Source organism: Caloenas nicobarica, chromosome 4 (genome assembly GCF_036013445.1).
Source record: "Caloenas nicobarica isolate bCalNic1 chromosome 4, bCalNic1.hap1, whole genome shotgun sequence".
Lineage (NCBI taxonomy): Eukaryota > Metazoa > Chordata > Aves > Columbiformes > Columbidae > Caloenas > Caloenas nicobarica.
In genome coordinates this window covers 41,656,614-41,680,995 of record NC_088248.1, presented here as the reverse complement: position 1 = coordinate 41,680,995, position 24,382 = coordinate 41,656,614, and the positions used below count along the sequence as shown (strand labels likewise).

General features: G+C 34.9%; 1 protein-coding gene across 1 annotated transcript; it reads left to right on the top strand.

Annotated features, from left to right (window-relative positions):
• The first annotated feature begins 80 nt into the window (after positions 1–80).
• GPM6A (glycoprotein M6A) lies at positions 81–24,382 on the top strand. Its single transcript, XM_065633922.1, has 5 exons — positions 81–159; positions 13,820–13,973; positions 16,135–16,211; positions 17,514–17,579; positions 24,230–24,382. The coding sequence occupies exons 2-5, from the start codon at positions 13,826–13,828 to the stop codon at positions 24,380–24,382; spliced, it is 444 nt and encodes a 147-aa protein (XP_065489994.1). The 5' UTR covers positions 81–159; positions 13,820–13,825.

The following is a 24,382-nucleotide window of genomic DNA, read 5'->3' as shown; positions in this document are numbered from 1 at the left end:
AGGATTGACATCTTCAAGTATGTGATATATGGTGTAGCAGCTGCATTCTTTGTATATGGCATTTTGCTGATGGTGGAGGGATTCTTTACAACCGGTGCCATCAAGGATCTCTATGGAGATTTCAAAATCACCACTTGCGGCAGATGTGTCAGTGCCTGGGTAAGTAGTTAAGAAAGCTTTTGTACTTACGACAATTTCAACATATTTTGTCCATTTGGAGTGGCTCATGATTTTTTTCTTTAATGTTTTCTGATATTTCAGTTAAGTGGTTAAAATCATAGAAAAAGAGAATAGAAATGTTAGAAATGTTCTCTGTATAGGTTAATCACTAAGCAACTCTTGCTAAGGAGTAATTAGTTCCACTGGTTGAATGGGAAAATTTATTCTCTTCTGTTTGGGACAGGACTCAAAGTCAGCCTTCAGCTGTACTAGGCAAGAAATATTTTTCTTACTAATATTGTAACTGTTATTTTAGAAGTCTTGCCTGTTCCTCTTTGGGACAAGCTGAGACCTATCATCAAATTTTGTTTTGTATTTAAATGGCAAACAGCCCATTATTTAGTCCCATGTTATCTCTGGCTTGGAGAGACAATTCATTTATGATCCTGGAAAACTTAGATTCAAAAAATTCTGATCTGTACTTGGACTTAAACAAAGGTTTCTCATACTAAAATTGCTGACTATTTGAACTGGAATTATTTTAAGGAGTCTTTTCAGTATCAGGTAGGTAACTGTTTTGGTATTTGACTCTTCTGCATCTAAGGTAAGAGGCCTGAACACTTGGTAGCTTTGGAGCTGGATATTTTCGCAAACATTATCAGTTACAAAAAAAAATCATATTTTCTGATGAAAAATAAATAGCTAAAACCAGCCAGGTAGATCTGGGCGTTAAGGTACACTTAATGTTATACTATATTTACAATAACTGATGTGTAAAAAAATAGCTAGAAGAGGGTTTCCTATTGTAACCTCCTACAAATGTCAATATTTATTAATCAGGAATACAGACTGGGAACAATTAAAGACAATAGAGAATATTTTCCAGTCACACTAAAGTCTATGAAAACTAGTATTTTGGATATCCTGACATTTAAGGTTAAACTGAATACAGATAATCTACACACCGGAAATTGGGGAATGTGGGGAATATGACATCCCTACATAGACGTAACGTGCTCCACAGTAATGCTGCTTTTTCAACCTTTTTTTTTTTTCTGTCAAATGTCATTGTATGATTTTGGCACTTCAACTAAGAATTGTTTTAAAGCCTTTAAATAAATGTATAAAGACTGAGAACATTTTAAGTAAAGAATAATCATTGCTTATACCAACACTGCTTTCATTTTCTGGAAAGAAATTTCTAGTCTACATTCGCTGAGAACCTACTGAGCTAGTTCAAATTCTGTAGAGAGTAGCAGATTTTTTAGAACATTATTTTTTCTTCACAGCTACCGTAGATGCCTGTGCATAGTATTGCAGCAGACCAATGCTGCATCCTCTCATAGCTTTGATGCCGTTGCAGTATAAACTGCAATTCTGTAGTATGTGCATAGAAAAATGAACAGTTAAGCAGCTGTTCTGTGGTTAATAACACTGTTATTATTAATGATTCATCAAATTAATTTCTTCAGCATTTTGCTTTCCTCGTAAGTAATTTGTAATGTTTGTATTTTATTTTAAGACACCTTGGGTTGATATGCATTGTGCAGCTAAGATTAAGGCTGTATGCTATTTATTATGACAATTAAGATAAGCCATCAATCATTTTGAGTTAAACACATTGTTCTTATTATTCTTTAAGTTAATAAAAGTTTTTATCTTTTCCTTGAAAAAGAAAAAAAAATCTGCAGTTTGATTGCTTGTCTTATTCTGATGTTATATCAGTAAGACTGTTATACAAGCGTCTGGAGCTATTTTGGGTTATTATTCTGGCTTTTACTTCTGTGCTCTAGAGGTCTGAGAGTAAGACAGTATATGCAGAAGTATTGTCAATTAAAACTTGAGATCTTTTTTGACTAGGTTTATTTTTATTATCTCATATTTAAAATTCTTAAGGGACAAATAACAATTTACATTAAAAAAAAATGGAATTAGAAAATATTTCAGTCCAGCAGTGATATGTTTATAATTTATTCAGTTCCTTAAATCATGCAATGATATGAAGAAATAAGTTCTAAGAGCAACAAAGAGATGGCTGGAGAGGCAAATCAAGTCCAACCAGTACCCTTGTGTGTCAAGCTCAGATTGCTCTATTGCTATGCAAATTTGCTGTAATAAATTTTGTTATGTACAGTTGCCAAAATGAAATAATGCTATTGAAAAGGATTGGCAGATACTGCATGTTGCAAGAAAGCTTCCTTTATAAAATTTGGAGACAGTAATTTTGTAAATATTAAAACCTAAGCTGTCAAAGACTAAACAGTTGAGTTATTATAACAATACCTTAATACTAAGAGAAATGTACATACAGGATATTTGTTGTTTTGAAGAATTAAAATGACAAAAATGGCTCCACTCCAAAAATACCTTTGTAAAAATCCAGTCATTAGTATGATTTCACATCAAATTTGCCAGTCTTTCTAAATACTAGTTTAGCAAGTTAAAGCCTGAAAACGATGTCCTTCTGCTTTACCATGTCACGAATTACTTCTCATTAATATTTTGCAGAAGCATATTTATTATGTCTGCAACTAAACCTGTTAGGTAAATGGAGGAACAACAATAAACAAAAAATTTCAAGAAGGAAAAGCTCATTTTAACTTTGTATGGGCAAGCTATATTTTTCACCGGAAATCTCAAAAGTAGCATCTTTTTCTTTCTTATCAAAATATTATTTGAAAAGCAGGCTTTTAAGAACATTGAAAGCCAGCATCTGCAGAAATTTTTCATGTGCCTTTCCTGACCTCCCTCCTTCACTGTGATTAGTTCACTTTCTGGCTCTACATGGCCAAAAGGAAGTTTTTCGCCTGAAGTAATGGAAAATGAAATAGCTCAACATAACCTTTCTAGTGATTGTATAGTTGATTAATCAACCTGTGCGAGCATTCAGAGGCTTAGCATACAAGTCATGCTGGTGCTGCTGAGGAGTCAACCCCCTCAGATCTGAGCAAGGGTCTATGAAAGGGACAGTGAAGAGTCTCATTGGTAGCGTTTTCAAAATTAATTTACTGTGAAAAGTAAAATTAAAGCAGCATAAAAACCCCAGTCGCATTCAAGGTGGGATGGCTGTGGTTTTACTCTTCATTTTTCAATGCCTGAACATGCTTTTAGTGAATTAAATAAACAGTTATATATAATCATGCTGCAGCATGACTAGTGAAGAATGGGAGACAGGCCTGAAGCCAACTGTGACACTGTTTGTATATTTGTGATTTTATACCCTTCCTGTTTATATTCAGCTAGCTTGATCATGAAAAACCACATTTACACTTTGTTTTAGAATGTCTACTTACACAGTAAAAAAAAAAAACCAAAACCAAAAAAAAAACCCCAAAAAAACAAAAAAAAAGAAGAAAGAAACACAAATGGGGCTTTTTTTTTTTCCTTGAAAAATTTTAGCTGTGAAAATTTTATGCTATGAAATGAGAAAGCAGATTTTTTTTAAAAAATTCATTGGAAAATATAGGATAAAGATTTCACCCTGGCAATTGTATTTCTTTTTCTTCATATCGTACCTTTTAAAAGAAACATGTTAAGGCTCTGCTGAGTTGCATTGACTAATATGTCTTCTGTATCTTTAGTTTTTTAGGAACCTTTAATTTTAATGAGTGAAAGGGATTTTTCTGCCTTTGAAAATTACTGTGGCTGCCCGAATAACTATGTACTATTTGGCCTATGTTTCTTGAGTGCTTAAACTAAAACTTGAACTTTCCAAAATATTTCCAGATTTTATTTTGCAAGAAAAACCATGGGAGCTTTGCAAATATTTTGAAAAACCATCTGTATGGGATATGAACTTGTAATTTCATCTTCTGTTACCTGACCAGCTATTGTAGAGGCAGCAAAACTGCGTTGTATTCACATTTGATTCTTTGTGTAACATGAGGAACAGAGTTCAGTGCAGGCCCAGTTGGCTTTCCCACCCAGAACAGATGCATCATTTCTGAATAGTACAAATGAAGCTCTCATTTCTGAAAATCAGATACCATATCTGGATATTCTGGTGGCAAAAAGCTGAGCTGACAGACAGAAAGGCCTTCCTTCTAACTGAATGCTGCTGTATCTGAGGAATGCAGAACACTTCATACCACTGCTTCTCCATTTATGAGAAGTAAAGAACTGCCTCTCCAAGACAGCAGATGTACTTACAGGTCTAGAATCTCTTAATCCAATTTAAAATAAGGAAAGCATTCAACAAAACTCTTGTTTCCGTAAATGTGAAGTAGGGAGTGCTTCAAGTAGTTTCAGACACTGACAACGCAAATAGAGAAGGTGAGATTTGTATCGTGGTCTGAACTTTCAGGCTGCATAGTTAAAAACCAGAATAATGAATTATTGCCACAAATGACCCAGCAGCTGATGGAGAAGTTAATTTCATAGGGAATATATTGTGACACAGATATATTCCACCTAAATAGGAATGTATCTAAGGTTTCCAAGATAAGGACCTACACTCCTTCAACAGTTAAAGGAGAGAGAGGGTTAGAGAGAGTTTCTCAGATAAGCTGAATTTTTCTGCGACTGTCTTGTTTTATGCAAACAGAATAACTCTCAAATCTTAAGTTAGGTCTTTTATATTAAGCACTTCAGTCAGCTATCTAAATATAATAGGATGTATCACGCTTGGCCCCTCTAATTGGAGTTTAGTTGAATAACATTTCCTACTCAAACACTGCTGGAGTTAGTAAAAAAAATAAGATGTTTCTGGGAGTCATCTTATCTCTTAATACTAGACCAGTGTTGGAATATTTTTGGAGACTCGGGTTCTTAGTAATCTTGTAATCCTTGTAATTCTTGTTCACTGCATGTTAGATATCTTACTCTTTTTATAGTTATTTAAACCTGTGAATGTCAGTGATTTTATAATAAATTCACGATTTTATGATCAGAGATGTGTCCTTTATCTGCTCCTAATGGTTTATAGCCTGCTTGTTCTTCAGTTCTCCCACTTAAAGTTACTATCCCCAAAATCCACACAAACCATATAGAGCTTTTTGTTCTCCATATCAACTGCAGCTTCCTATTGATGCCTTATAAATTCATAGTTACCACTGTAAATGTTATTTTATTGCTTGCCAAGGAAGAAGGAGGGAAACTTGTAAATGTATCCCCTCACTGCTTGCATCCTTTTATTCATGCATTCAAGTCAAGCTGGTTAGACTTAGGAAACCAGAGTGTTTTTATTAATTCTTTTTTTCAGCTGAAGAGCTTTAACATTTAAAGTCACATTTTTAGAAACCCCTGGCTGATTAAATGCCATGTTATTTACTGCTTATTATTTGCTGCTTGGCAAGACAGCAAACAAGAAAGGAAGGTTCCTGCCCTTTGATTCTCTCATAGGCTTCTCAAGCCCCGCTAAGAACACGTGTTCTTATTTTTGGCAGCCAGGCATTCATGTGGAGTGATACATCTGTGTAGAGAAGCTATTATTTCTGCTTTCTTGTTTAAGCTTCAATGTCTTGTTCCGAAGTACAGACCATGCAAGATTTCTGAGCAAATATTGCAGTGTTGGCAGTGTAAAAAACATAAATAACCTTGGCAATGTAAAAAATGTAAACAATCTGTATACTGCAATCTTTTCCCAGCTGGGTGTATATTTTTCTGTGTATAGAAAACTTGTCATCCCTGAAAACCATTAGAGTATGGATCAGGTTTCTTATAAATAGGTTATCAGCAATTTGGAAAAAAAATACCTGGAAAAGTTACTACTAGGACCTACCTACATTGGCAGGGAGTGGGTCAGGATCAAATAGATAGTTTTTGTCTTTGAATTGAATAGTTACCTGTCACGAACACAGCCCGAAGAACTCATGAAGCAGCAGTATTTAATGAAGATATCTACTCCATTAAAAAAAAAAGTTTTAGAACCTGATTATTTGCCTGTAATCATGTTTAAATAGGAAAGCAATGAACCAAGAGCTGAGCTGTATTCCCAGAGTACATCAAAGTGTTAGAAACACCACCAAAAAAAAAAAAAAAAAAGAAAAAAAAGAGGATGAAAATATAAGCATAAACGTTTTGAGAAAAATTAATTCCTATCTGGAAGATTGTAAAATTAAGTAGGAAATTCTGCTGCTGTTAAATAGCAGATAAGATCCAATGCTCTCTGTAGGACTTCAGAAGCCTGTTCGACTACAAAAATGATAGTCTTGCCTGAAGGATATATAAAGTAACTAATGCTAACAACTTTAAGCAGCAAAATTGTACAAAACCATCTACATTATAAAGAAGATTCAGAAATTAAAAAAAAAATATATCGTTTATAAGGAAGTACCAAAAAGATAAATTATAAAATCTTCGTCAAAAACCTAATCTTGCATCAATGCAAAGCCATCTTATTCAAACTGAGTGTGTTCTGATAGCCAGTGGATTTGTTTACAAAGCAAAGTTTCAAAAAACGAATCTATTGTTAGAGAATCTTTTCATATTTCTGATACAGCGGTGTCAATCTTCTCCCCCACTGCCACCAGTGTATCCATTCAGAGTAAATCAATTCAGAAAGTAAACTAGCTTTTTACAAGCATCTAAATAGGTACAAAGCAACAGAAATCATGCATAGAATATTTCAACCTTGAAATATACATTTAAAGGAAATTTTAGAAAAAAATATATGTGCAGATGAAAAAGCAGAAAATAATAGTGAGAACTGCTTTTCACAAAATCACACAGAATCACAGAATGTTAGGGATTGGAAGGGACCTCGGAAGATCATCTAGTCCAATCGCCCCGCCGGAGCAGGAACACCTGGATGAGGTTACACAGGAAGGTGTCCAGGCGGGTTTTGCACGTCTCCAGGGAAGGAGACTTTTAATTTTGTCAAAATCAGTTTTTCATCCATCTACAATGCCTGTAGAAGAAAAATATTTATAAAACCCCAGACAAAATGGTTCCATAAAATGGATGCTTTAAAATTTAAAATTTCAGGGATTTAATTTTCTGGTAATGGATTTTAACAATCTAAGGAATGTCACATTAGCTTCTCTTTAGTATATGGATGAACTGCAATTAGACAAAACTGAGAAGTCTGTCCCACTATGAAGCGAAATTTGAATCAATATTGGTGTGAGGGTATTTTGTTTTGTTTGGTTTGGTTGTTTGGGGTTTTTTTTTGTTACTGTTTTGTTTGTGGGTTTTTGTTGTTCTTGTTTTCTTCTTTTCCCCTCTTGAAGTAGTTGACTTGAATACAAGCCAAGAAGAATCAACCACATGTCAGTAACAGCATAGCATGAAATGTATCCATGTTTCAACAAGACTCTTGGAGCTGTGCCTATGAATACAATATGCCAGAGAGATAGGATGAACATATTTTGCAGAGGCAATAATAAATGTCCAACAAGTGACTGTTAGCAATGACAGTGATATTTTAGATCAAGCAAAAAAGACTTTGTAAGTGTGTATTTCCTGTGATTTATAGTGCATTTTGTGGTAATATCAGAACATCAATCTCTTTCTTCCAGCAGCATTATATGTAAAATGAAATAAGTTGAAATATTTTTGCTTCACCTTTTACTTCTGTTCAGGAATGAAGCATGGATGCAGGAGGTGCTAGTTAGCACAGAAATAAGAATGCTAGAGAAGACCATTTGGTTATGAGTTACTTAACAGTCCTGAAACACATTCATATTTCATACCGTGTGTAAGAAGAGGGTGTATGAATGCTAAGAGAGGTTGGCTGGGGTGGCAAAGAATGATCGGTAACACATTAAGCATTGATATGTCAATGAGTTTAAAGACATCTGTATAGTTTTTTTAAAATTTCTCACTTGACCACTTAAGAAGACAGTATGATTTATTTGAACTTAAATAAGTGAGAATAGTATTGCTAATTCTAGACAACCTGACACTTTTAATTAAGCGGTAAAGACTGTTTGAGCCTCTGCAATGTTAAAATCTGTTCCAGAGGGACTCAGTGAGTTTTCCACTTGCTCTCTGTACTATGTGCATATGGGGATCTATACCTTTAAGATGCTGTTGCAAAAAACATTGAGAAGAGGTTGAAGTATTTATGTAGAGATTCTATTTTAAAAGTGCAAAAAGTGCAAAATTATGTTGGATTAATTCTGAACCTCCCCAAAGTAAAAAGATCTAAACATCTGTGGTATAAGAATACAGATTGTGAACAGGAACAAAATACGTAATATTTACACTATCTATGATGATAGTTTTTTGATCAAAGGAGGTTACTGAGTCTGGACTATAAACTTAAGGGGGCAGGCAGAACCTTGCATTATAGAAAACTGAATGCAAGTAAACAATAGGTCTAAGGTAGGAACACATGTAGTACTTTTAAGTCTGACTTCTTGTGAACTGCAGAAACTACGCACTCTGTCAGTACGACTTCAGCAAGACAAAGTTCAATATTTAAGAAAACATGGAGTGACTGCAATGAATAATTTTAAAAGAGTATGTAGATGTCTTGATGCAGAATGTGCACAGGGTAAGGAGACAGTAGCATTACCTCTGAGGAATTTCTCCTAGGAAAAATGGACAAGACTGAGGCAGAAGGCCTGAAAGCCTAAATATGTTTTTATTAGTATTGAAATCAAATCCGTAGTTTACTGAATGTGAACATAACATTAGAGAGACAGCAATCCAGTAAGAAATTGATAAGATCTTTCTGTTCATGCTTCTGAGTTGCTGTCAAATGACACAGAAAACCTTGTTCTGATGTGCAATTGGGAAACTGCACCCAGAACCAGGACTACACAAAACACTGTGGAGGTCAGATGCCTCCCAGTAGTCCAGTTAGAGACAGCCAGGCTAGTCCTGGGCTCATCTTCAGGTGATGTTCTGCACTGGCAGGGTTTCATAGCAAAGCATAATAGGCTTTAGGCAGGATGGAGGTACATAGATCTCTGTAGATGCAGGTTTGATCTCTGGCAAAAACTGTCAAAGAGAATATCTGTGCCTGTGAAGAAGTCTGGAAGGAACATCCCAGGTCATCAAGTGGAAAGTAAACAATGAAATTTTGTGTGTATGTCACACTCATCTCTAAATGAGATATAAACACAGCAAGGTGTATGTCTTCTTACAACTCTCTGGGTTGAGAGCTCATATCAGGGAGTTAATATAAAATAAGTATATGACTAAATTGAGAGAAGGTGTAAATCCAAATCCTGAGTGGTTTGAAACAAAGATAAAATTACAATAAAATGACTGGAATTTACTTTGTTTGCCTTTCAATCTGCCTCTGTAGTAACAGTACCTTTTAGATATGATTTCACTGTCTCTGTCCCTAGGGTCACTGAAGCAATCACACAGTGTTTCTTCAGGGGTGTTAAAAGATTTATGACAAAACTAAAACAAGAACAGTGTTTGAAATTTAATGAATGTGCTTTTTATGGAACCAGTACCTTTAAATTTTAAAATGAAAGCAGTAACTGAAATGTTGATCTTATTAAAATAGATAGTATTTGGGTAATGTTTTCCGTGGAAACAGGATTTCAAACAGCTATGACCACCATAAAAGCTGTTGTGCTATAAGTTAATACATGCCATTTCAGAACATGCTCTGAAATCTTTACTTCCTGACCTTGATCTGCGCAACAGATTTTATATTAGAAAAAAAAAAAATCTTTCCAAAAGGGTTTTGGATTTGCTTACTTTGATAATTTATGATTCAGGAAAGTCATTACTGGCAATGAAAACCTTATAAAATATGGCAAGAGGATTTTACTATCCATGGTTTTGGTACAAGAAATTAACTGCTACAAAGATTGATGATTTGTTTTGTTCAAATAATTAACTACTTTAGCTATTCTTTCCCAATGTGAACTGAGTACTGGTTAGTGAATTTTTATCTTCATGATTTCATAGATTAATTTCACTATCACTTCCAGTTTCTTTTGAGTTTATATGTTTGGCTTCTTACAGTGAAAACTGATCAGAGAAAGTAATTTTCACTACCAATGCAATACATAGCATACTAAAGAACAAACTGCGATACCTCTTTAAGATGATGTACTGCTATTTCATAAATCTTTGGCTTGTCACATAGCAGAATGCTACTTCAAAGGAGAACGATACCTTTGAATCTCAGGAGATGGAGTTCTGAATTTAATTCCTGGAGTGAACAGCCTCCTTAAATGTTTCTTTTAAGGTCTCTAGAACAAAGAGGAAAGATTGTAATATCTGAGAAAATGATCTAAAAACCCCCACTGTAGTCCCTTGCCTGTAGGTTAAAAAAAAAATTAAAACCCCACAATTTCATTCCATTATAACAAGAATTTATAAGCTAATACCCTCTATTGCTAGAAACTAATAACTTGTTGTGCAAGATTAACCTTTTGCTTTTTACTGCCCCTATAGCAGAAGGTAGATTACAGCCCAGATCACATTTTTGTGGTTTGCTTCACTGATATCAGTGATAGCAATTTTTAGGGATAACTCACAGCTACCAAGTGATTTAACGCGAAGTTTTGCATTTTAGTTATTCTTACATGAAACAAAGGGATTTTCTCTCTTTTCCCCCCATCTTCTTGGTGTTATGACATGAATTTGGGCACATCATTGGCCACTGGCTCTTCTGTTGAGTCACTGAAAGAAGAAAAATAAAGTTCTTCCTTTCCTAAAATATCATTTTAGAATGAAATCAGCATTTGATTCACCTTTTCCGAGATACTCAGCCAAACACATTCATATTTTTAAAAGCAAATCTCTTCCATAAACAATCAGGCAACTCTTTCTAAGAAGGCAGCTCTTGTGACTTCCAGCAGCCATCACCAGACAGGTTTCTCCTACTCTTTATTTTATGCCCAACACAGATTCTTTTAGAGGCTAATAAGCTGTTTTTTCTCTCATTGCTATACCAATGCTTTGTATTATCTCAATACAGATTTTTAAGCAAGTTTCTTAAAAAACCAAGGCTGCAGAGAGTTTGATCCCTCCTACAGATCAGAAAATAAAAATGTATTAAATAGAAATTGTAATGCTCATAGTAAGGCTCATCTTCTTCCTCCATTTGGTGGTAACTGCAGAAAGGGAAGATTCCTGCATTTGTGCAGAGCCCAGTCTTACGAACAGTTACAACAGTTCAGTAATATAACTAATATCAACAATTAAGTCCTCTATTAAATTATTCTGCATGTACAACACTGAGATGTACTAAATTTATTAAATATTATTTAGTTCTGTAATTCTAAAGGAGGCTCAAAAATAAGGCCTCAGACTTACTTGTTTTTGTTGGTCTCATAGAATATAAGCTAGGAGGCTGGTTTTACCTTTAAAATATTTCTAGAATATAGTAAACTGAGAATTTAAAGGTTGTTCTGAGAACACTCAGAGAGCTTTGTTTCTAATTTCTTGCTCCTGCTTTAGAAAAATTGAGTATAACTCTTTAGCTTGACAATAAATTAAGATCAGACATAGTATTTTAGTTGGAATTCATAGCCTTGAAGTGAATCTACATTTCCAAGTAATTTTCCAAGTAATTATTTGTAAATGAGTGCCTGGGGTTGAACCAGATGTTGTCTCATTAGCTTTAACACTGTGATATGGAGAGAAAAAAAAAAAAAGAAAGAAAGAAAACAATAAAGGAGCAATAATGAAAAATAAATAGTAGTTTGTACCATTGATTATTTTCTCTGCAATAGGTGGTATAGAATTTCTATTACATAAAGCAACTGACATACAGAAAAGTCTACTGTAACATTCAAGGGTGTATATTTATTATAGACTTTGCTATCACTTTCCCTATTTTATCAGTTGGTTTTCTAGTAAGTGTGCTTTGGGGTAAAAATAGAAAGGAATACAGTCACCTGCATGAATACCTTTTCAAAAATCTTTAAACATGACTTAGACACATCAGTTTCCTTTTTAAACTAGTTTGATGTTAAGGGAAAAGTTAAAATGGTTCCTAACTTACAAACTGGCAGGTAAAGTGGAAGTGCCGAGTACTAAATAAAGAAAATGTTAGGAAGAAGGTACCCAAAGTACTGAAGGGAATATGTCTATTCTTTCTTCCACTTTATCTGTTACTTTCCTGCAACCTTCTGATAATTATTTTTAGGGATATGAACCCTCCAGCTTTTCAAACTAGTGCTGAAAGGCTCATCTACCTAGGGACAGTCAGGAAAAATTAATCTGAATTGAATTTTAAACCCGATTAATTAAATCACTATGTAAATGCACTTCCTCAGAATTAAAATGGCTTTTATTTAATATTCTTTGGAAGTGCGATAAAGTAAATCAAATTAAGGACTCTGTCTCTGTAATATTGCTTGAGAATGTCCATCCCATACCTTCAAAGTTATAAAAATACCTCACCTAAAATTCAAACTCTGTTTCCGGATTGCTTTTCCTGATCAGGTCCACATGGACAAGCCAACCCTCTAACAATTTTTACTACCATCTACAACCCCTTTGAGTCTCACCTCATATGATTTCCATAAATAAAATCTGTATTTATATTGGTTTTTTCCTTTATCACCTGATGTGAGATATCTTCCATTAAAAAAGAACTAGAAAATGTCTTGTTTTCCCCTTATTTACTCTTTAAGGTTTAATTTTAACCAGATCACGGGCCAGCTTATTCAGCTTTCAAGAAGAGCTCTTAATTCTTATTCTCAGAGGCATTTTTTTTTTCTGTGGCAAAGAGCTACAAAAATGTTAGTGTGCTGAGAATTTTCTGTTTCAGTAATGTGTTTAGATTCATCAGCATTTCTGAAGCCATCAAATCTTGGGGCTATTTGGATTCAACATTTAGAGGTTGATTTATCTTCCGCATTTAAATATGTAGCATCTTCATATCCTTTCCACAGCATAAATTGAAAGGGTAATTTTTTATTGATGAATGTGTCTGCCAGTCGTCTTAGGTTAGTGGCAGAGTAGTAATGTAGCATGCGTACGTGTTTACAGAAGCTGGGTATGCCAGCATAACTGTGGTTCCTGAGGGCAAGTAGAGTTCAACGCCTCCTACAAGCAGATTGCTGTATTCTTGAGGCTCACGGCTAAAAAAGGAAAGTGTGTAACCTTTGAGAACACATTGCAAAGCATGTAATTTAATGCATTTCTTGTTATCAGAGGTGAGCACCCTAGTTTGTTCTGAATGATGAATTCCCTTGTAGGTAGACCTCAAATATGTCTAAATACAGTAACAGTATGACAAATATATTGTCTTATTGGTTCAATGCAAAATGGATTTGCCAGTGAGATTCTGTGGCAGCCATAATAAGGACTCATTTTTAGTAAGACCCAGACTCTACAAGAAAAAACAATTAAAGTGTATAGTATTACATTCTAATTTTCTGCATCTTGACTGATAGTGGAAAAAACAACCATGTGAACTCTTGTCTTAACTATGGAGTAGTGGTGGTGGTAGAGAGAGAGAGAGACATGTTTTACAAAACATGTAGCTGTGTCTACTTCATATGTGGCGCTTTACACCCATCATAGGCCCAAGAGTGACAGGAATGTGCAGTAAGCTTGCACTTGTGGAAGCAAAACTGTGCGTTCTTCAGAAACATTACATTAGTGCTCTGTCACTCACTTTGACTAGATCATGAATTTATTATCAGACCCAAACTGTAATTTGAATAAGGACAGAAATGGACAAAAACAGTCAGAAATGCATTTGTTGCCTCTCTGTGGTTCTTTTTTTGCAATGGAGTACCAGTTAAGGTCTGACTCACCACTGGTTTTGTTTTTCCCTCTTTTACTGCAGTTTATTATGCTGACATACATCTTTATGTTGGCCTGGCTTGGTGTTACAGCTTTCACTTCTCTGCCTGTTTACATGTACTTCAATCTGTGGACCATTTGCCGAAATGCCACCATAGTAGATGGAGCTAATCTCTGCTTGGATCTTCGCCAGTATGGTATGTGAATGAAGAGCACTAAATATAAAGCAAGATTTCATGAAAGAAAACATCATATTGCTTTGCTTTCATATATCTGAAATGAACTGTTTCAGTGTCTCTGAAATAACTGTTAAGCATCTCTTTCTATCCTTTTACCCACTAGTCAAGGCAGTGTATTAGAGTTGCACTGCATTTCCAGGCCTGACAAAATTGAATCAACATTGTCGATCTTCCCAGAATACTGAAAATTTGGCTTGGGGCTTCTGTTTAGTCTCTTCTTTTGGAATTGCTGGAACTTGTCTAAAATGCTCAATTAGTCATTTATGTGGAGAATGAGACTAATCATGTGGTAGGACACTGATTTGGAGATGTGAGATCCTAGGTTATCATCTGTCTGGAGAGCCTAGAGATGAATTGGGACAGCACGAGATTCATTTCTTGCAAAAATTTTGATGAAGAGTGACAATACAAATAGTAACATTCTAAGAGGCTGTTGGAAAGACATAGCAAGGCTAAAGGGTAAACTATGGAGATTAGAATACATTTGGAATATACACATACGTGTGTGTTGGGACAACAGGAAATTTGGACAAAAGTGGGCTTGGAATATTAAAAAGTCTGCGAATTCTTGTCTTGGTGATGATAATTGAATTCCTTTCTGCCACAAGTCTTATTGGAATCCAGATGTTCTGGCCTCAATGGTTTCTCAGCCCATAGAGCTTTGGGAAATCATGCTCTTGTCAGGAAGTTCCTCGAGTTTTTCTTTTGCTGCCTTGGCCTAATATAAATTCACAGTATATTTTTAATTGCTATTTTGAGATATTAAAAAAGCTGTATTGCTTGGTAATTAAACTCTTTGGTTCATATTAAACATTTTGCTTCAACCTGAAACAAAATATTTCACCTTATTGAGTTCATAAGGGGGAAAAAAATATTTTTTTAATTTATTGATTCTGCACCCCACCCCCCCAGCATGACAGGCGAGTCGAAAAAGCAATTCTTTATACAGATCTCATCAAGAATATTTATTCTTCGTTCTATGACCTTTCATTTCGCTAATGTTCATGTCTATTTTTGATTATTTATTCTATTTAAAATGTGCATAGGATACTAACATATAAAAAGTGTATTCTGTGAATGTACTGGTTTCCTGTAAATTCAGTGTAAAAACTGCTGATTACTATTAGGAAGGAACAGTACTGTTTTTAATGATAACTGAGTTATAGAAGTCTTCCTTCATTTAGTATCTGGAGGTTGGCTAAAGGAAACAATATAGCAGATTCTAGTTATTCTTGCTGATAGAGAAACTATTATTACAGTAAAGTATACATTTGGGCGATACTTTTTTATAACTCATGAAAGAAGCATTGTACCATATGAACATGTCTGAAAAGAGTATATAGCACAATTCTCCACATGAGGTTAGAGAATGTTTGTGAACAATATGGCAAGTCTATATACTGGTTGCAAATAATTTTCTCGTGTTTTGATTATTGTGCTGATTAAAATCTAGAATGAAAATATTCAAAAAATTGCTGAAAATTTATTATTTGCATGTTTCCTACTAGGACTTTTACTAAATAGATGGTGTTTTAGTTTTGTGATGTCTGAAATTATCATAGAAACATAGAATGGTTCGGGTTGGAAGGGACCTTAAAGATCATCTAGTTCCAAGCCCCCTGCCATGGGCAGAGATGTCTTCCACTATACCAGGTTGCTCAAAGCCCCATCCAACCTGCCTTGAACACTGCCAGGGATGGGGCATCCACAGCTTCTCTGGGCAGCCTGTTCCAGTGCCTCATCACCCTCACAGTAAGCAATTTCTTGCTAATATCGAATCCGAATCTATCCTCTTTTGGTTTAAAACTCTTACTCCTCTCCTATCACTACACTCCTTGGTAAAGAATCCCTCTCCATCTTTCCTGTAGGCCCCCTTTAGGTACGGGCAGGCTGCTATAAGGTCTCTTTGCTGCCTCTTCTCCCGGCTGAACAACCCCAACTCTCACAGCCTGTCCTCATACAAGAGGTGCTCCAGGCTCCTGATCATCAACAAAAAGTGATTTTGTTGTTAAAAAAGGTTCTGCAAAGGAGATGAGAATTTCTTGGCATTTCTGGCTCATATGGAGTAAGCTTCTATGTATTAGGAATACTAAATGCTGTGCATATTTATCTGCTCCAGGTATTGTAACTATTGGAGAGGAAAAGAAGGTTTGCACCGCATCAGAAAGTTTCATCAAGATGTGTGACTCTAATGAGGTGAATAAGTGTGATAATATTTTTGGCAAATCCATAATATATGTTATAATAGGAAGTAACTGATGTGTTTGTTTTTCTGACTCTTAATGTTCTAATTCTAGCTATGGTGATGAAATAAAATCCCAGTGGAAAATACTGTCAGCAAGTAGTTTTCCTAGTATTTTACCATGTAGCAAATTTAGTCAGTGCAATTTCTACAGCCTTTTGTTTTCTAAATACACTTGTATTTTATTTTTTTAAGAATGCTATTCTCATGTATATTTTTACTGAGATGTTTTTGAAAGCTAATGCACTTGCTGCACACTGAATAAGTCTATGGAAAGAATCACTGTTTGAAGATCTTATGACTGCTGTTGTGACAGGAAAGTAAAAATTTCAAATGGATTTGACCAAATCTTGCAGTGTGTTAGAATAATAACTCCTATTACATTTTTCTTTGTAGTTTTTCCCTTAGGCAAAGGACACTTATATCAGTGCAGCTGAGGTTTCTAGTTTGGTTTTTAAATGATCTGGGATGAAGAAAGGACAAAAAAAATTACACCTATCTAAAACAAACAAAAAAAGAGGCTAACATCACTCTGAAGACAGAGGGTGCTTTACTAAATGTTTCACTGGGTCTTACTATGTTTGAGTAAATCTTCTTAGAGTGAAGGTACACCCTTACTGTGCAGTTAACACCCAGTGGGTGCTGTGTAAAATAGATAACTGAAATTAAAACCGAACATAATAATTTGATTTGGGGTAGGGAGAGGAAGGTGGTTAACTTTATCGTATATCACTATGAACAAATTTTATTAGAAAATCTGGGAAGCAAGTAAATCAATATGTGAGGACGAAAAGCTACAGCTAATGGAAGGAAATGGGGTTTTCTTAGGCTGTCTATGCCACTAGAGAAACCACCACAAACATTTGTAGACCTGGTAAGATAAATTCATAATTAACAAACCAACCAAACAAAAACACCACCACGAAACCAAAAAAAACCCCCAACAACAACAAACCAAAGAACACCAAGACCAGTGTTAGACTGTTTGTCTTTAAATGATTAGTTTTGTTGATATTTTATGATTTAAATACAATATTTTAAAATATAGTTATGCTTTATGCCCTGATATGAGTATTGTAGCAAAACAAGAACGATGTCATGTGGTGATGTCAATATTTTGGTAAAAGTGTCATCATTACTTTTGTAGAAAGGTGACACCAGGAAGATAATGATTTGCTTTACGTTATTCTGACTTTTTGTTCAGTTTCTGTTTAGTTTAGGACCATGAAACTCCCTTTCTTTGTTCCCCTTTGCAGCTAAACATGACATTTCACCTCTTCATTGTGGCACTTGCTGGAGCTGGAGCAGCAGTCATTGCTATGGTAAGCTACTCAACACTCTGTACTTCCATCATCACCTGAATTTCTAATACATTCTGGTTGTTACTTAGTATCAGTTATTTAATTTCCATACTATCACTCACCGCTATTACTAAAATATAATTCTGTAATGCAATGCTCTCTCTTATCTGTTTTTAAAATATGTTGATGGATTCCCTTTGAAGTAGAAAATCACGATTACTTTTTTGAATAAAAAAACACCTTTAAGTACAAGCTAAGAAATGTTGCTATATCTTGCTGTGTTCAAGCAAGTATCAGAACTCATGTGTCTGTCTCATGACCATAGTAATATACTTTCATGATCTATGCTTTTCTGGGTATTCACAGGCTTGCCATGCTTTTATTTTAGGAGCAGACTCTTTGTCAGTTCTGTGCTTATATGTATATGTGTCAGGGTTAATTTCTGCCTTATTTTTTTTTTAATATAATGAAGATTACTAAACGTAAAATACATATCTTCAATTTAATTTTTGATTTAAGACCACATATAGTAAGTACAATGGCAGAATACAATTTCGATTGAAAATTTAATTAAATTTCAAACAGAAACTTTTCTCCTTCCAGCTGAAAAAAATGGTGACAAAATAGTAGTTATTATAATATATATACATTAGTATTAGAAAAGTATACCCAAGAGACCATTAGTTCTCCAGTGCATTATTGTTTCGAAGTATATTCAGTAATAATTATAAAATGTTACTTTGTTGAGATAGCAGTTCTGCATTTCACATGAGTTTTGAATCAGAATAGCCACCAAAAGATTTTCAGTGAAAACAAACACATCTTCAGTGGAAGCAAATTAAGAAGGTATATTGAGCCATGTAGTTTAAATATGTGATACTTTCAATGAAGTTTTAAAAAAAACCCTTCAAAGCTCCCAGTACCATATCAAAGATTCCTACTTATCCAGTAGGAATTCACTTTGATGGCTCACATTTATTCACATATTTTTGAAGAAAACCCAAGTATGCTTCTTACTGGATTCTGCAACTGCACAGAGCAGGCATGATAACACTGACCGTTCCAACAGAAATATAAGTTAAAGATTTAAGTCCTAGTAAATTGTGTAGCGTGGAAATGCTGCTAAATGTATGTTTTATTAAATGCTTGCAACTGTTTTGTATATATTTCAATTTTGTCACACTTGACACGGTAGCCCAAAGACTGGGGACAAGACATGAAGGAAAATTCAGAATTTTGTGGTCGGACATGCAGATATTAACAGGTTCTCTTTCTTTAAGGGAAGCTTGCTTTCCCAAGGAAGAAGTAATTTAGGAGAGGAAAAATAAATTTTGTTTCCTAAATGTCTATATAGGAAGAAGAAAACATCTTTTTCCCTAGATCCTGTGCTCAGATTAGGAGAGGTGGTAAGCTATCAGCGATGGGCTACAGTGCGGAACAAAGTGTGCAGAGCCATTTAAGTCACTGGAGAACCAATACCCTTCCCTATATGTCTTTTGCAAGAATAATCACAAATATGATTTAACGAAGTTGGTCTTTGTATATATCCTCAACCGTAGTAGATCTCCATGTTTGTGAAATTTAGTAATACTATTTAACAGAAAAATTAGTTTAAATTACTGGTCCTTTACAAAACTGAAAGGTTATGAATTTATGGCACTTTTAAAATATTTCTTGTTAACACTTTTAAATAGAATAGTCCATCTGACTAAAGTAGTATTTTGTATTTATAACCAACCAGTAATAGTAGTGCGTCATCAGTGAGACTGCTGAATAACTGAATTGGTAAAACCTGCTCTATTAAATGACATTTTAATTCATGACATTGATATTCTCCTAACTTCTGTATTTGTAGGCATTTGCAAGTGCAAGATTATTTAATATGTGCAGATTTCTTTAACTCTTTTAACGTCAATATTTGTAATGAAATTCACAAAAAAAAAATCAGCTTGTTCATAAATATTAAGACCATCTGTCACCAGGATACTTTTAAAGAAAATGTATTTAAAAATATATATTTAAACAAAATGTAGTCATTTATTGCAAAAACCACACACACACAAGTTAATACTTGCAAAACCATTTGGTCACAAGTCACAATCTTCCCATATCTACTACTTTAATCTCTTGCTTGGTCTCAGATTTGTATATGAATGTTAGAATGTTTTCACAATTCACTAGCTGCCTCTTCAGTCTCCAAAGGAGAATGCTGGTTTGGGTTGAAAAGAGAATTAATGTATGAGTTAGGATCAAAGTATAGAAAAGCTCATATTTTTACAGTATGTGTCAGGGAAAACTTTATTTTGCAGAGAAGGAAAATGTCAAATAGTTTGTTTAAAAAAAAATGTCATTCTTAGACTTCAGGCCAAGATGAAAAATCCTGATAAAATTACTTATGCTGTAGATGCTTTTTGCGAGTCTTAGGCACAGAAAAAATAGCCAGGTTTTTGAATCATACTTCATAATTCTGAACATCACTGTTATTTTTTATGTCTGAATGGATAAGACATGGATACAGAAATTATAACTGAAGTAATACATACTAGTTTTACTGTTGTCAGTGTTGTCAGATAGAAGATACGAAGTTGTTTAAATGTAAACTCTACTATCCCAAAGGGTTGATTGTAAAGTTAGCAAACATCTTGTTAGTAAACATTTCCCAAAACCACTACAGCAAAACCGAATTATGAGATACACAGTTTCCCTTCTCAAAAGTCACCATATAGGCAGTTCTCTTCTGCCTGAATTTTCACAGGTGTTATGTCCTGTAAGATGGAGATGCAATCAGTTCTCCTGAAACAAGATCAAGGGAAATGTATAAGTGGTCTAGTCTCTCTCCTCCAGTATGATTGTGCACTTCTGCAGGATTTTAGATGTATGCAAGGATAGTAAAATGTTATTTAGACTCCTGCCCTGCTGAGATGATAATGCGTGCCAAAAGGAAAGGAAAAACAAAGCAAAACCAAACCCCTTCTTAGCCTAGATGCAATTCCACGGTTTTAAAAGCTTGAAGCACAATTTCACCTTATGAAGAAATCTAAGCAAGAGTATATCATAGGTATGGAACGATTTTTTCCTGTCTTGCATATGTATGTAATTGAAACATCCTGAGGCAGACTGTGGAAGCTGCCCTGCTTCAGCTTGAACAAGCCTTGGCAGGGCCCCACTGGCTTCAGGCTTTTCGGGTCACAGAAGTGTGAAATGCAATTAGACAGCCACTTAGAGATGACCTCCTTCATGTTACAATGTTATCTAGGAACTTGGTGTTAAACAAAAAAACCACAAAGGTGGTGGGACTGTTAAATGTATATGTCATTATATAACATGGTTATGTATTTGAGATTATATTCATTATATAAGACAAAGTAGTTGTTTCTGCGAAACTTGTCCTACTCATAATGAATGTAACTCCAAGAATTTTCAACAGTTATTCCAGATGTTTGGTTCTGGAACTTTTAAGGAAGGGACGGGCAAATAATGGGAGTTTGGTGAAGGTCTGACTGTGGCCAATGTGCCTTCAGAATAATTTTTCTATTTTTTTTTTAGTAGAAGAAAAGTTCCAAGTGAAACTACAAGACATTGGGTTTAAATTTGTCTCTTTCTGGGCTGTTAGCAAATATTTTGTGAGGATAAGAAATGTGTCTACATGGTCCCATTTTCATCACGTACTCTTCAGTTGCAAGGTTTTCTGGCAGATGTGTTTTAAAAGGTCTGGAAGATGTGAGTACACTGCCTAGATATGCCCCACTTTTAGGATTCTCGTATCTACAATCTGTTCAAGGTTCAGATTGCATTTTGTAATTGAAATCTTACTCTCGAGGGACCAGTGCTGGTGTTTTCATTGGATGCGAATTATTATTGTCTGAGATGACAGAATTATAAAGATTACCAGCCTGTTTCTTTTGATTTTTCTTAAGAGTTTTACTGTTGAGGAAATTTAAGGCATTTAATTTAGCAGAATGGGGATTCAACATTGGTGTCTCTCATTTGATCTAGAAACATCTGATCTGGAGAGTACTCATGGTAAAAGCTTTTGGAACAACTGAGTTAGATATAAGGTGTTTCTTTTTCCTGTGTGCTAAATTATGACCAGAAAGTGCCCCAGAGTAACACAGTACATGCTGCCATCTCCAGCACTTGCACTATCATTATAGGTTTTGCTGCTAGTGTTGTGCTATAGGCGTTAGGAAACCCCTAAAGATAAGTAGAAATACTACTACCTGCAGTCTTTTTCCTAGACGACAGATTCTCTGAACATTTCTTCCTGTTTTATGGCTCCTCACACTCAGCGTGTATTTCTCAAACAGGGATTAACTGGGTAAAAGTTTGCCATAAACCACCAGGACAAAAAAAGACACCAAAAATATTTGGTCCTTTAAGGAGTTTCAAAATGGTTTCCTTTATCTTAATTATCCAGATTAAGGAACATATATTAGCCTGCACTAGTCAGCAACAGTTGCCACCAAACATTCTGGAAAAAGCCAACATTGTCCTTTCCAAAAAAAGAAAGAACATACTAAATTGGTTCAATTCATTTAATATGAGCCTAAGATACACGTGTATCTACAACAATCCAATGTGTACAGGAGAATTTGCATGATCTCAGGGTGCTTTTATGATTATTCTATTCCATTTTCCACTAATTGAATCCTAGTTTAGTTTCTTGAGTTCTTAGGGAGAACTGGAACATTTTTTTTTATTTCAGGAAATTATCTATGGCCTCTGAGGTGGTTGATTAACACAAATTTAAAATATCCCCTCATCAGAAGGTATTTGCAAGCCTGCTAGTGGAGGAATAACTGTCCGGAGAGTCCTAGAATAGACCAGTTGAATACTGTTACTGAACATTTTTATTTTATGGCTGAATACAAATCCAACAGAGCACATCCTAACGTGAGGGGGAGACAAGTTTAGAGAAAGCGAGAGGCCCTTTGCAAGCAGATCCAGCAGATTGAAGGTAGGACATTTGAGGTCCACCTTCAAAAGGAAAGCTTTCAAAGTCTGCAAATGTCCTGAAAGGGTCAGACTTGGGAAGCTGAAGTGGACAGGAGAGCAGTTTGTTGCTCTAACAGGCAGCTGAGATAGACTTCACAGTGTAGATGGCCACAAGTACAAAGACTAAGAAAACCTACTCCAAAAGGGACTGAAGGCAGACAGCACCTGACTGCCTCTGAAGGAGGAGTTTTGAATAAAGTATTTTTGGCAGCAGTTCTTAGGAGGCCTCAGCTTCATTCCTTGTATTGGTGTTGTGTTAAAATTTATTGCTTGTTTGACCATTCATTTTCACCATTCAGAAGACCAGACATCTACTGATTGTTAAGCTCAGTCACTGGCAGCTTTATCATGTGATTTTTATAAACTGCTAAGCTCCATCTCAAAGGTAAAATTAGGGTGTTTTACAACCAGCATTTATAGTGGAAAATATTTGCAGAACGTAACTTTTCTACTGATAAGATACGTTTCACTGACTTCCAGATTAAATTTATTTAAAGCCATGTAAAAAACTTTTGTTCATGTGACAATATTGCCAATATCCTTTGACTGATGTTTTATCCTCAGATGTATTCATAGACATTCTGTCCTCCCCATTTGATAACATATGTAAATCAAGATCTTTGACAGTATATCATCATAGCTCATCCAATGATTTGTGTTGGCTGCAAGTAAGTCAGGTCCAATCTCCAATACTCACCCGTAAATTGTATAATAATCACAGGCTGTGGGTTTTTTCCTCTTCCTTTTCAGATAATTTTTTATTTTGTTTTTGGATGGAACACTTGGAAAGCTCTTCATTTCATTTTCTTAAAAAAATGTATTTTTACATATTCAAAAATTTACATGGAACATAAAAATTGTTTCTGCTCCATTCAAGATGTATACAGAAGTTGTCTTTTGAAATCATACAAATGACTTTTTTTTGTTTTCCATGCATTTTAAATAATTACATAAATAAATTGAGGTATAACTAATATAACAGTGAAATAAAATTGCTAAATTAAATGATGACAGATGTGTGCCCTCTTAAGACCTTGAGTTTATTTGTAGCTATATTTTGTCTTATTTTGCCTAGCTGAACATATTTTCCAATTTTTGACAAATTTTTCCCAAATCAGCTGGTTTTGACAAAATAGCTGGAGTTGTAGGTGAAAGAAAGAAATCATGGCTAAATGGAAAGTTTATGCTAACTTTAACAAGAAAAAAAAAGCACTAATCCTGCTGTAATTGTATTAGATATGTAATCATAATTCTACAGACGTGTCTACAGCATTTTTCTGTCTTAAGCAACTACTTTAACAAATAGTGATTCAATGGGGAAAAGTCTGCAAGAAATAACCAGAAGGCATTTTTCCATGTGGATTTGCAGACTCACTGAAATGGTAAAGCATGGATGATTTGTTGATTTTTTTTTTTTTTTTAGTTCTTCTTTTTTTTTTTTTTAATAACCATTGCTACCAACTACTAGTCACAGTAACAACTGTGAGCTGGGTAATCTGAGGACTAAAGAAACTCAAGCTTGAACTTCACATCGTGTTGCTGTACTACTTCTTGACTTAAAGATGCTTAGTTCCTTCTGACAAAAACCTAATCTCTATCGTACAGCTTTCAAGTTTGAACTCGCTCTGTTCTGACTAGCTCTGTTGATTCCTAACTCCATGTTACCTCTCTTACAGGTCCATTATCTCATGGTCTTGTCTGCCAACTGGGCCTATGTGAAAGATGCTTGCAGAATGCAAAAATATGAGGATATTAAATCAAAGGAGGAACAAGAGCTTCATGATATTCATTCTACTCGCTCTAAAGAGCGGCTCAATGCTTACACATAA

What these genes read in the sequence shown, in the direction of transcription:
- GPM6A (XM_065633922.1), top strand. Translation starts at nt 13,826, where the DNA reads ATGCTGACATACATCTTTATGTTGGCCTGGCTTGGTGTTACAGCTTTC. An exon ending in CTTGGATCTTCGCCAGTATG is followed by an intron (nt 13,974 to 16,134) that starts GTATGTGAATGA and finishes TATCTGCTCCAG; the next exon opens with GTATTGTAACTATTGGAGAG. An exon ending in GAGCAGCAGTCATTGCTATG is followed by an intron (nt 17,580 to 24,229) that starts GTAAGCTACTCA and finishes CCTCTCTTACAG; the next exon opens with GTCCATTATCTCATGGTCTT.